The 14,296-nt window shown below is 37.4% G+C and overlaps 1 protein-coding gene across 1 annotated transcript in view; it reads right to left on the bottom strand.

Moving 5' to 3' along the window:
• Positions 1-7,084: 7,084 nt before the first annotated feature.
• The window catches only part of LOC136877408 (DNA-directed RNA polymerase II subunit RPB2), a 332,230-nt gene continuing 325,018 nt past the window's right edge, over positions 7,085-14,296 (bottom strand). The window contains exons 18-21 of the mRNA XM_067151423.2: positions 11,209-11,316; positions 10,856-11,130; positions 8,551-8,746; positions 7,085-8,448 (exon numbers count right to left, since the gene is read on the bottom strand). Coding sequence (XP_067007524.1) covers positions 8,359-8,448; positions 8,551-8,746; positions 10,856-11,130; positions 11,209-11,316 — 669 coding nt within the window. The 3' untranslated portion in view covers positions 7,085-8,358. The remainder of the gene's footprint in view (positions 8,449-8,550; positions 8,747-10,855; positions 11,131-11,208; positions 11,317-14,296) is intronic.

The raw sequence follows: 14,296 nt of genomic DNA, 5'->3' as shown, positions 1-14,296 counted from the left end.
GTGATAGCTCACCTTTTCAATGCCGTGAAGCCACTCTTTGCATGTAAGTCATATGTTGGGAACAATACGATAGATTCTTGTGGACTCTTTCATGCAGCTTCAAACCTCTCCACCGGCCAAGGAACAAAAATCAAGAAACCTATTAGTACAAAATTGTTTGGTGTTTTAAATCAAGACAGATAGCATGAAATATTCAATGAATGTCATAATGAAGTTCTGTCTGTGGAACGACAGGAAAAAAAAAAGTCCATGGACACTTAATGTCATACAATGTCGGCATATTAAAGATCTCTGATGCAGTGTTGCCAACTTAGCGGAATTTCCGCTAAATTTGACGGAATTAGAAGACTGTCGGCGGAGAAGTATACCATTTAGCGGACAGCGGATTTTTTGGCGGAATTCTAGATTTATTATTTTAGCGGAATTATGAGATCGTGGTATCATAAATTTGTAATGCGTGGGGAAAGGGTACCGGTACTTATCTCTTAGTTGACGAATGACGACAGATAATGAAACTGTGGGAGAGTACCGGTAGCATTTATATTTATGCTATGAAGGAAGACTGTTTAATGAACTGGCCTGTTCTGTGTGTGGCCCGTGAGGTAGGGGATTCACCTAGTTTGTACCCGGCACTAAAACGTCTACAAGTTTTAGCTCGCCGACTCTCAGGCAGGGGGTTAATCCCAGTGAAACTCACAAATTAGGTGAGTGCAGATATTTACTTTTATTATTATTATTATTATTATTATTATTATTATTATTATTATTATTATTATTATTATTATTATTATTATTCTTTTATCGATTTTGACCAGCTGTGGACCATGTAAATAACTCCTCTTGATTTAAATTTTCTTTGGCGCCAGTACTCCTTCATCCTCCTGCTTGCTGCTTCTTTCCTTTCAGCCCTCCATTGTTGTTCTTCTTGGTCGCTGTTTCTGGCTCTAGAAAACCCTTATATGTGTGTAACTTTTTTCTGAAGGTGGTTCTATTGTGGATGTCTTGTTTGATGTTCATTTCTTGCAAATCTTTCTGCGTTGATGGGGTGAAAGTTCCTTTTGGGGATCATTGTAAGTATCTGGGTGTTAATATACGGAAAGATCTTCATTGGGGTAATCACATAAATGGGATTGTAAATAAAAGGTACAGATCTCTGCACATGGTTATGAGGGTGTTTAGGAGTTGTAGTAAGGATGTAAAGGAAAATGCATATAAGTCTCTGGTAAGACCCCAACTAGAGTATGGTTCCAGTGTATGGGACCCTCACCAGGATTACCGGTACCTGATTCAAGAACTGGGAAAAATCCAAAGAAAGGCAGCTCGATTAGTTCTGGGGGATTTCCGACAAAAGAGCAGCGTTACAAAAATGTTGCAATGTTTGGGTTGGGAAGAATTGAGAGAAAGAAGAAGAGCTGCTCGACTAAGTGGTATGTTCCAAGCTGTCAGCGGAGAAATGGCGTGGAATGACATTAGTAGATGAATAAGTTTGAATGGCGTTTATAAAAGTAGGAAAGATCACAATATGAAGATAAAGTTGGAATTCAAGAGGACAAACAGGGGCAAATATTCATTTATAGGAAGGGGAGTTAGGGATTGGAATAACTTACCAAGGGAGATGTTCAATAAATTTCCAATTGCTTTGAAATCATTTAGGAAAAGGCTAGGAAAGCAACAGATAGGGAATCTGCCACCTGGTTGATTGATTGATTTGTGTTAACAAAAAAATTTTCATAAGAGTTGCCTTTCCTAATGGGCTTATTGAAGTGGTCAAAGATTTTCTTAGCAAGTCTGTCATCAGGCATTCTTGAAATATGTCAAAAAAAATTTAACTCTTCGCTTTTGAATGACATCTGAAATTATTATTATTATTATTATTGCTCATTATTTGAGATCGGATTTCTTTGCGGAATTTTAGCGGATTTTTAGTAGTAGTTAGCGGATCTTGAAAATGTAAATTGGCAACACTGCTCTGATGACACATTTGGTGTTTAATCGAATTCCTATTTCTCCTTGTAGAGCAAAGAGCATCCAGGAAAGCTCTCCATTCAGGCAGTTCTACAGCCAGATCTTTTACTTCATCCCTTGTTTTCCCAGTTCCAATCAGTTCCTCTCTAACTGTTTGCCACCAAATGTTCCTAGGTCTTCCATGCTTCCTCTTTACTTTTGAGTTCCATTCCAAGACTGACTTTTCAACTCCTCTGTCCTGTTTTCCTAATGTATGTCCTATCCATCCCCACTTTCATTTCCTTACTTCTACATCAATGGGTTACTAGTTAGTTTCCTTCCACAGATTTTCATTTATGATCACTTCAGGCCATTATTTCTGATGATATCCCACATACAGCAATTCATGAACACTTGGAGTTGTTACCGGTATGTGATTTGTTTAGTGACCTTCCATGATTCACAGCCATAAAGTAGATGGGACTTCATGTTGGTACTGAAAAGTTGGATCTTGATTTTTCATCAGAGGTTACTGTTCTTCCAAATAGGGGAATCAGCCATTAGCTTTCCAAATTCGAGCCCTGACATCTTCCTCTGCATCTTTGTCATTGTGCTCCCTAGGAAGACAATAGAACTAACTTCCTCTATTTGCTTGCCAGATGTGGTGAGCTGGTTGTTTGCAGTACCATTGATTCTCATCTCCTTTGTCTTTGCAGCATTTATTTTAAGCCTGACAGCTGCTGCTTCTTGTTCTAACTCCAACAGCTTTCTCTTCATATCTTCAATATTCTTGGACAGTAGGCAGATGTCATCAGCAAAGTCCACGTTTTCAAGGAAGCTGTCTTCCTCTCACTGAATACCTGTCCCTTTTCCTCCACTGCCTTCTTCATAACTCGATCTAACATGAGTGATAACAATGTTGGAGAGATGACACAACCTTGGTGAACACCTTATCTGATTGTGATAGGCTTGGTTTTCTTTTCTTCATGGATAACTTGAAATTCATATACCGGTACATCATACATCTCACATATTAAGTTGGAGAGATTTTATCTGGAATGCCATATTCATTAAGCATATTGTAGATTGTGCTCGAGTTCAGCAAATCAAATGCTTTTTCAAAATCTACAAAGGTGAGACATAGTGGGCTCTGCCATTCAATGCTTTGTTCTAGAATGATGCAAAGAGGGTTTATAACATAGCTACAACTGCTATTTTTGCAGAAGACAGCTTGTTCTGCATCCTTCATTCAATGTGAAGATGATTCTTGATATGATTTGCAGGGGATGGACAACAGTGTGATACCTCTCCAGTTGTTACAATCCACATTATCACCTTTCTTATGGATCCTTACAATCAGTCCTCTTTTCCAGTCCCTTGGCAATTACTCTTTCTTTTCAAAAGTAGACCGACTGAGATTTCAGTACTGACTTTCAGAATATTCAAGGAAATGTTATTGACTCCTGGTGCCTCACCATTCCTCATTTGGTTTAGTTCTGCTGTAGTTGGAAATTACTGCAGGATGTCTGGATCCGCATTTACAGTTTCAGTTACCTCTTGTCGTGTTGTGTCCTGTGTTTTTATTAAGGACTTCTGTGAAGTGTTTCCTCCATTTCTCAAGCTGATCTTCTTGGGTTGTTAGAAGGTTTCTAGCTTTGTTTTTTACCAGCTTAAGTTTTCTGAACTTTCTCTAGGACAAGGTTCTTGTGATGCTACTTAGGTTCCAGAATGGGTAAAGGAAAAAAGAAAAAAGTAAATAAATGCAATGTAAATTTTAATCTTATACCAGTTGTACAGTATCATTTGAAGTAATTCCACATAAAGTATATCAGTTGACTATATTTGTAAGTAGTTCAGGAGATATTATTAGTAGAATTTTGTAAACAATATAAATTTACTAAGGATGAGCTGTGTGTTTAATAGAAAAAATTGTTAGCATAAATTGTATAATATTGTATTATAGGAAAATTTTGTTCTCTTGTTAATTTAATATTTAGTGCTTGAATAATGTATTTTAGTGTACCATTTGCCACCGAGGTAGGCACCTCATTTGCAAATAAAGAGATTTTGATTTGATTTGATGCTGTACAGTTCCTTACTATCACCTTCATATGCATCTTCCTATGCTTTCACTTAGAGTTCATTTACAAGTAGCCGGCTGCCCCTCCGCACAATTTTCTTCACCTCTCTGTCAACATCATTGTATTCCACTCGCAGTTGCTTTTTCTGTTGTTGGCTAGAGCAGTTGTTGACCTCAAATTTCTTAGACCTTCTAAGTTTAATAATGTACTAGATACTTACAGACAGTCAGTCCTTGTTGTTCTCGATAGCCTAGCACTACTTTGCATGTATCAAGAAAAAACATCCTTTTTCTTATCCAACAATGTTTCGATGCCTGACCCTGGTGCATGAGGTTGTGCTTTAAAGTACCATAGGTCCTGGGTTCTAGTAGGAATTCTTCCCTTTTTGTATCATCTTTGAGTTTATTCACCTGAAAATCACTGTTATACATCTAATACTATACAATATTATTAAAAATGTAATTATTTATATATTTCATAACTAAATGCCTTACATGTTTTAATATGTAATATAGAGGCTGTGTCTGATAATAATAGCTTGACTGTTGTTAAATATGAGGTGATAGGTTAAGTCCAAGAAATGATTCATAGTTTTTGGGCTGCAGAAGAAGAGAATGTGTAAAGTTCTCAAAACATGTACCGGTACGGCATTTAATTAATTAATTAATTAATTAATAAATAAATAAATAAATAAATAAATAAATTATTAATTAAATAAATAAATAAATAAATAAATAAATAAATAAATAAATAAATAAATAAATAAATAAATAAATAAATAAATAAATAAATAAATACATTTGTTTTTAATAATATTGACAGGGCTGATATAACATCTGATTTTCGGTGGTGAATAGACTGAAGTCAATACAGATCAAAACAAATTAAACTACAATGGTTAAGTTTATTGATGTTGAATTTTCTGTTGGGTTTTCCAAATTATTGGTGAGCTACCATTATTTTCAGCTGGAACTCTGCAAGCATAAGGTAGTGATCACTATAGAAACCACTCCTCTCTTGTTCCTAACATCAGTTAATGGTGTTCATTCAACAAAATTAATTAACATCTCAGGCATAGATTGCCCAACATCTAAACTGATGCACAGATGCACTTGTGTCAAATTAAAGTGTCTCATTATTCTTCCCTTCCCATTATGGCCTGGTAAGTACCACGTGTTAATTTCAGTTCCTCAGCCTTCAATGTTTCCTCTTCATCTCTTTCCAATTCTCCATCTTTTTACTGTGTTTCTTCTTTCTCTCTTCAGACCACTTTGTACCAGTTTTCTTTATCATTTTGGTTTGGAAACCTTCCAAATTTAATAATTAATTTTTTATAGGTATCTCTTTGATTTCTTCTTTTATATTATTTTGCTCCAAAGCTTTCTTGACTTATTCAATACAGGTTTTTGTTGACTTTTTCTCCCAAAGGTATTTGAATACTTTTTTGTTAATCTGTTATCACCCATCCTAGAGATATGCCCAAACATTAGCACACTCTTTCTTTATTGTTTCTGTTGTGTTTTGATTGATCTCATTGTTTCTTAATTTCCACAGTTCTGTACTTTTCACTGGACCAAGAATTTTTAATGATTCTTCTTTCTAATATTTCATGCTGATCTAATCTCAAATTTGATACGTAGGTACTAGGCATTCACTCACATATAGATATTCCAGTTTCACTACTGTATTATAGTGCTTTATTTTAGGACCTTTCAATAAGCACTTTTTATTGTAAAACTTCTAGTAATACCATATGCCCTTCCCATTTTGAATGTCATTTCTCCCATAGCAGACTTTTCTAAGCCATTTTTTTGAATTATCTCCTCCAGATATTTGAATTTCTTTGTTTCCTCAATTCAACCAATATCTGTCATTAAAAATTTTGTAATAATTATGAAACATTATGGAATAGTAAGACCAAAGTTAAATGGATTATGGAAATTAAGGATGCTATTAAAGAACTGCAAATAACAGTAAATGATATTAAAAACAAAACAGATAAAAAGTACAATATCGCCCCAGAATCATCAGGGAGGTGGTTGAAATACGTAAACACCCAGATAATTTCAACTGTGATACAGGCTACAACCTGGCTACCTATGGCTACCTATTATCGGAACCATCAGAAAAGGGTGCTTTACTGTTGCCATTTGTTCTCCCGAGCATGGAGCTCAAATGGCATCCCTATTACATTTTAGGGCACAATTTTACGTTCTTTGTTGCTTTCTCTTAGCAACCTTTGATGCATCATGTTTCCTTTTTCTGTTTTCTCCTGATGAAGAAAGGCAAGGTTCCTTTTGAAGCGCGTTGAGAGTGTTTACAGTAGAATAATTCAAAATCGGTTAAGTCAAAATCGCGCCTAATCTGAAGAAGCTCTCCTTCTCGGAATCATGAGGTATGGTTTTGCATGTTATTTAAACTGTTTAATTTGAAATATGGATAATTCGTAATTCGAAGAACAATGCCGGTCCCATTACCGAAATTCAGACTTTTAATTCAAAACTGCCTTTACATTTTAATAAAATAGTCTTTTACAGAGTAATTTAAATTCAGAATTTCTCCACTTCATGAAAGAACACGTCTTCTGGAACGTGCAGGGGTAGCTTTTTGCACTTTCACTTACTTCAGTGTGGCTACAGTGTGCTTTATATTTGCTAAGTTGGAGTGAAATCGTAATTCTTTTGTATTCAGTATTTTATCCAAGTGCATTATTTGAATAATGTAAATGGCACTTTATTGGATACATTTTAGAAATAGAGTTTTCCATGGCATTTCAAAGGTTTAAGCTGTGAATCAAGGTGATTGCATGCATTAATGGGTCTTAGAATACTTTGTGACGTGGCAAGGGTTAGCACTTCTGAATTACGAGAGAAGTGCCAAGACGGGAAATCGTACAAGGATAGTCACTGTACTGTGTTGTAATGCAGATGGAAGTGAGAGACTGTATCACCTAGGAAAGTTCGATAAGCCACGAAGTTTTAAGGGCATCGGGTACTTTCCATGCAAGTACAAGGCATCTAAAATGCATATAGTACAGTAATACAATGAATAAAGCACTTGCACAGGGGAACCAGCATAGATTTCACCTCATCATTGAATCATATTTTCCTTTTCTTTTTTTTATTTCATTGCATGAGATTATGTTTGCCAGTGAGTTATCCAAGTGCATTATTTGAATACTGTAAATGCACCTTGTTGGATACATTTTGGAAATAGTTGTTTTCATTGTATTTGAAAGGTTTGAACTGTGAATCAAGGTGACTGCATGCATTAATGGATCTTAGAATACTTTGTGACGCAGCAAGTGTTGGAATTTCTGAATTACGACTTGGCGGTTAATTCAAAATCACGTAATTCAAAGTCCAATTTTTGCATTCCAGCAACTTTGAATGAATGAGGTTTTACTGTATATAGTTCACTACATGGCGTAAACTCAAAATATACATCATGAAAAATTAAGATACTTCAAGATGAGACACACACACCAGGCTATAGGCCAATGTCTAATGGGAGGAGGGTGTTTTCAATTGAAGAAAGAAGAAAGGAAGGCAGTGTCTTTCAGAATGAAGAAATATTGAGCTGATAGGAAATAAAAAATTCCTTTGCATAATTGACTAGAGGCCAGACATTGTAAAATAAAAATAAAATATTATTAAGTTCCTGTACCTTCCTTACTGGATAATAAATGTGCTGGAGACATTAATGAAAACACAGATTAATTTCAAAATACAGAATTAATTTGCCAATAATTCATATTACATTACTTAAGTAGTTTAACTATACATCCTGTAGTTTACGAGAGAAATACAGGACTTGATTTTCAGTCCATAGTTCTAAGAGCAGACTGATAAATAGTTGGCGGCACTCAGTGATAGATGGAAAGTATGTCAAATCCAATTAGTCATTATTCAGTGAACAGTTTCTTTTTTGTTTAGATGCTACCTCATAAACCACATAGCTTATTAGACATTTTTGAAAGGCTAGACCAACCTCAGATCAAATCCTCATATCAGTCAGCTATGCTGATGATTAAAGTAAGATTGCGACCTTATTTAAGAGAAATAGAAGCAAATATAATCTCTAAAAAAAGGAATATGAGAACAGGGTTCGCATTAAAATAGAATATTCATATTTTTAAAAATAGAAATATTCAAATTTTGGTTAAATATTTGTATTGTAAAAAGGGAGTATTATGTGAGCTGAAACATTTTTTATTAATACTGAGTCCCTTTGTGGTGATAAGTCATTTTACAAAAAGAACATCTTTAGAAAGTTACAGCTTTCCTTCTGGCAAGTCTCTTAAATTACTCAACTAATTTAATGATTCTTCCATTTACAGAACCATCAATCTTGGAGCAATGTTCATTGCCATCAGTTCTTGGAACAGTAGTTTGGCTGCATATGGAAGTCTGACTTGAGAAATCTGCAAGGAAAATTTTAAAACAGAATAAAAATAAGGAAATATCAGCTCATAAAGTAAAGTCTTATTGAAGTCAATGGTTATGGAACTGTCAGCAACTATTACCTGTGTTTTGTTTTTACAGCCTTTGCATTCAAAGGTACTGTTACGCAGATTGGCAATAGCTATCAGCCCACAGAAGTTGCACACATGGATCCTATAGGGATCAGAGACTTCAAACAATCTCTCTCGCAGGAACTGGGCAGCTCCGTGGGCAATCTGGCAATCTCGCTCCATCTCTCCAAAACGCAGACCACCATCCCTAAGAGCAAGCAAATACTACATTTAAAAAACAGATGGGCTGCGCTGGATGCATGGCTGCAAGGTTTATGGCATAGAATACGTCTTTCTGACAGAAATTAAGTAGATTTAATTAGATGATAGAACAATATTGCTAAATCCTGCCAAATTCGGCTGCTTGATGCGCCTCTTCCACTTGGGTCTGGTCATCCTCCATGAGCTACTGATGGTCAGAGACAGTTTGCAAGAAGTTCCCAGCAACTGCGTATCATCTACAGTGGACTCTCGGTCCACAGAAACAGTATAAGTGCTGGGCTATACATCCAGTTGCATGGAAGCCTCCAATGTCTTGCAGTGATGGTATTCTCTGGCAAGTTGGACTTGTATGATATAGATGTTGATTCCCATAGGGAACCTGAAATATTTGTCCCGAATGAGTAAATTTATAATACCAATATAAATGGTCTGTTATTGGACATTATAAGTTTTCCAGCTAACTCATTCCTGGTTGCCAGCATTTTGCCCCAGTGTGCTAAGTTGGGCTCATCAGTTGGTAAATAGCACACCCACCAAGATGCATGGCTAGTGCGTACCGTAGAGGCCACTGCGTAGGCTACTTGAAGCCACTGGCAGTGCCAATGCACTACGAGAGACTTTGCCTCATTACCAAAAATTGATGCCTGCCTGGCCATCAGATGATATTATGCCTGGCCATCTGATGATATAGATATCAAAGATAAAGATAGGCCATGATGTCATTGATTATTGAAACTAATCTCAAAGAAAATTTTCATCCTTCATCTTTTTAACCATGTATTAACCATTTAGATATCACATATATTTGTCTGGCTTGCTGGAGTGAAGAAATTATGATGATGATTTCACATATAGTTCCAAAGTTATGAAGTCCAGCAAAGAAGTTGTCTTTCACCACTCCTCTTCATAATCATAATGGATGAAGTTTTAAAACCAGTTAAAAGAAAGGATCCATCAACTAATGCCCTGGTTTATGCTAATGATGTACTGGTATGGGGTGGGACAGAATCAAAAGTACAAGCTAGACTAGATCTTTGGCATGAAGTTTTTACAACCCTAGGTCTTAAAATCAGCAAAACCAAGACAGTTGGCTTTGTGATTAGTAAAAACTCTTCAACTGTTCATCTAAGAATTGGAGATGAGGAGATGGATATTGTAGACAACTTTCAGTACTTAGGTAGTGTTATGTCTTCAGACAATACCATACATGAGGAGATTAATAACAGAATACAGAACGCTTCCACACATTATCACGCTGTAGATGAAATACTTTGGGATGAAATATTTCCGTTCGTTTCAAAGATCAGCTTGAACAAAATATATCTATTGTACTACCTATATTGGCATATGGTCTGGAAGCAACAACCCTTACTAGATCAACAAAGAGTTATTTTCAGGCAACAGAAATGAAGTTTCTCCGCCCTACAAAAAGAAAAATGGTTAAAATACGGAATGTGGATATCCGACAGCAGTTTGGATTGGATAAAAGCTTGCTGGAGACCCTAGAAGTGAAGAGATTGCCATGGTATGGTCACATAAAAAGGATAGATCCCACAGGACTCCTCGAGCATACGTTGACGGCAGGGTTCCTGGGTAGAGACCAAGAGGAAGACCTCGTGGTGTTTGGGAGAAGCAGATTTTCAAGGACCTTAAAATTAGAGATGTAAACTGGCATCACATATATTAATAACATCTGTGGTTGGACAGGACAAACTGGAGGAGGCTCATACACAACTGTACCCGGCTTGCTGGAGTGAAGAAATTATGATGATGATATCACATATAGTTCCAAAGTTATGAAGCCAAACCTAGTATACATTTCCAGTAGCTTTAATTTTAAATGAAGACACTTCCACCTAATCAACACTTTTAAAATTTGATTAGATGGAAGTGTCCTAATTTAAAATTAAAGCTAGTGAAATTGGGAAATCAACACAGGAATGATGAAAATCATAAATTAGTATACATTCTCGTGTGACACTTGTAAATCTATGCTGTGTACAATACACGAACTAAATGAAAGATGTATTCTACACCAGCAAGTTACATTCTTAAATTAGGTAATAACAGAGACATGCTTGAAGGCAACAATCACCTAGCTCTTCCTTCCATGGGTTGGCGTACAAGGATCTGCACAGGTCCTCGGGCTCGGCTATGGATCTTATCATCCACCATATGCTTCAGTCTTTGATAGTATGTGGGGCCCAGAAAGACCTGGGCATTAATCTTACGCCCAGTGTGACCATTGTACATTACTTCATTACCTCTCAACTGGTACCCATATTCCTGTAGAAGTGTTGAGATCTTCTGCACATTCACAGCATCATTAAATGGGGTAGCATCACCAATTTCACCCTTATTGGAGGAGACCTGTTAGAGAATACTATTAGTTTTCAGTATTTTAAATGATGTCTATTTATAACTTCCACATTATTTACAGACTCTTACCTTACCCTGAAGGCACTCAATCAAGTGACCAATCGTCATACGAGATGGAATGGCATGAGGATTGATTATGATGTCAGGTGTAATGCCTTCACATGTAAAAGGCATATCCTGCAAGAAGGTAAGAAATATTAGTTAATATAGTTCACTCCTTTAGTTTTTTCCTACAAATCACTTGGTTACATCAAACACCAGTCCAAAGGTTTTAAATAATATTGTGAAGACAAAATGCACCTATAATAACAACTAGTAAATTACCTAAGATTAAGGTATGGAAGCTATAACAGATTGGAAAGAGGACTAACTATCAGGACTGTATAAGAGGACCACTGCCTACAGAAGAAGTGGAGAGTGGTGACGTAGAGTGGACAAGATTTAAAAACACTTTGATGAAAGAAGCAATAGAGGTTTGCAGTAGGAAAAAATGCAAGAGTAAGGGAAAAACAGACACCCTGGTGGAATGAAAGTGTAAGATCCTCAATACAGAAAAGGAACATAGCACAAAAAGAACAATATAGAGAGAAATCAAGCCAGAACAGGTAAGGGACGAGGGGAAGATCAGAGACCTCAAGCAAGTTTACTGGGAGAAGAAACTGAGAAATAAAAGAGTAGTAGAAGAGGAGAAGATAAAATGCTGGGAGAAATTTACTCAAAAACTGGAGGAAGATAGCAGAGGCAATATGAAACTATTGTTCAGAATAATCAAAGACAAAAGGAATTCAGCTGAAACTATCAATGCAATTGAGGATCCCAATGGAAACCTGTCCAGGAAAGAAGAGGACATCAGAGAGATTCTGAGGAAGCATTTTGATCACCTATTGAACTGGACAGAAACAGATGAGAGAACAAAAGAACCAGCTGTTGAAACCTGCATATAGAAACCTCCCATTACATTAGCAGAAACAGAAGCAGCAGGAGTCCAGGGTTTACAATGCCTACACAGGGTGCTCAATGCAGTTTGGAAGGATGACAAGATACCTGCTAATTGGAGCAAGGGTGTCATTATCCCACTTTTTAAGAAAGGAAATCACTGAAAATGCTCCAACTACTGGAGAATAACACTCCCTTCTTATGGGATTAAGATTCTTGAGAAAATCTTAGAGAGCAGATTGCAAGTCATCTTAGAGACACAGTTAGAAGAGGAACAGTATGGCTTCAGTCCTAATAGGTCCACAACAGACATAATCTTCAGTGTATGTATGTTAGTGGAGAAATATTGCAAAAAAGGCAAATATCTGTTTATGGTTTTCCTTGATATTGAGAAGGCATATGACAGCATTGCAAGAGAGAAGATATGGGAATGCCTGAGAAAAAGGAATGTGCCAGAGGGACTGGTGAGGAAAGTTCAAATGTTGTATGAGCACTGTAACAGCTGTGTGCAATTGGGTAATGGACATTCATCCTGGTTCCAGACCAAAAGTGGAGTCCAGCAAGGCAGTGCATTATCCCCATTATTGTTTACCGCCATCGTGGATGACATAATGAAGAACTTTAAGAAAACCTCTGGTGAACCAAATGCAATGGCTTTTGCTGATGACGTTATGATCTAGGGAGAAACTGAGGAGCAAGTACAGTTGAGACTCAATGAATGGAAGGTTAACTCTTTATAGGGTACAATAATGTACCACCTTTTTATATCAACAGTATCATTTATGTGTCGTGGTACAAGTGTGTACCAAATGCATGGAATGATGTACCAGCACTTATGGATTGTCCTGCCAGCTAGTTTGAGATCTAGGAACCTGCTGTTCACTCTCCAGTGACATGTGATTGCAAAATGGTACACATTTGTACTGTGCCCATTTGTAGGTCTACCTGTGAGTGTGTGCTTTTGTTCGACTTCGCTTTACAACTGAATTTCGAAGAAAGTAAAGGATTTCTTATAGTTCCAAGGTATGTATCTGTTTGATAAGATAGATAAATATACATATGTATACAGTGTGAATCAACAGCCCCTTCCAATATCATTTGCTGCAGCCCAACTAACGTGCACATGGATTCCCCTGCAGGCGTGCTGTATGGTACTAATGTTCAGTGAGCACATTTTGCACACGATTCTGAACCCTAGTGAAATGTTATATCATCCGTTCACAAAACATGACGCTTTGAAATCATGTAGCAATGTCCTTTTACCATGTAACTATGTTAATGTGTCGTGCCTCGTTATCGGGCGTAACGAAAAGGGGAATCAATGCACAAAACTAGGTAACAGTGCAGTACTTAATGTCTTAAACACCGAACCAGATGGCGTATGTACTCTGCTCTTGTCGTACTACCAGCATGTTTCCAGCAGTGTAGGATAGCGGATGTGGTTAGGCGTTCGTCTAGCAATTGACGGAATGTGCCAGCGGTGGTTCAAATCCTGCATCGTTCTAATATTTTTGCATCAGTATGATGTTTGAATATGTAAACACAGGCCCACGTTTGCCACATTCAAACAATAGAATGACGCTGTTATTCATCTTGTGTCCTGCGCAAACTCTGCTGGTTAGGGCCTGAATGTACTCTAATCTCTGCTGTCATTCGGCATGTTTTCCACAGAGAAATATGCTGACACGCTTTTCATTTATGGGGAAGCAAGACAAAATGTGTGCAAGGCACTACGTCTGTGCCAGGAACGATATCCTGACAAGCGACACCCAGCTGCTAAGACATTCCGCTAGATGCCCAAGGACAACAGGCGTGATTTCCAACCAGCCACCGGTCCGCGATAGGCCCTTTACAATGGGTGAAACAGAAGAGGCCATTCTGGAGGCAGCTCATAATAATCCATACATCAGTACAAGGGCGACTGCACGACAGGTGAACACCAGCCAGCCGTCCGTCTGGCGAATAGTGCGTGAACATAAATTTCAGCCATACCATCTTGAGCTACACCAAGAGCTCCATGGGGGGGGATGGGGGATTTCAAAGCTCGAATGGAGTTCTGTTGGTGGCTATTAGGCAGGCTGGATAATGATGTAGCATTCGTATTGCATATTTTGTTCTTGGACCAAACGCACTTCCACAATACTGGGAACATCAATCGCCACAACATGCACTATTGGAGTCCGGACAATCCTCACTGGGGGTGCAACAGGTGGCACGTCAA

The sequence above is a fragment of the Anabrus simplex genome, chromosome 7, assembly GCF_040414725.1.
Source record: "Anabrus simplex isolate iqAnaSimp1 chromosome 7, ASM4041472v1, whole genome shotgun sequence".
Classification (NCBI taxonomy): Eukaryota; Metazoa; Arthropoda; class Insecta; order Orthoptera; family Tettigoniidae; genus Anabrus; species Anabrus simplex.
This window is presented reverse-complemented; position numbering and strand designations above follow the sequence as displayed.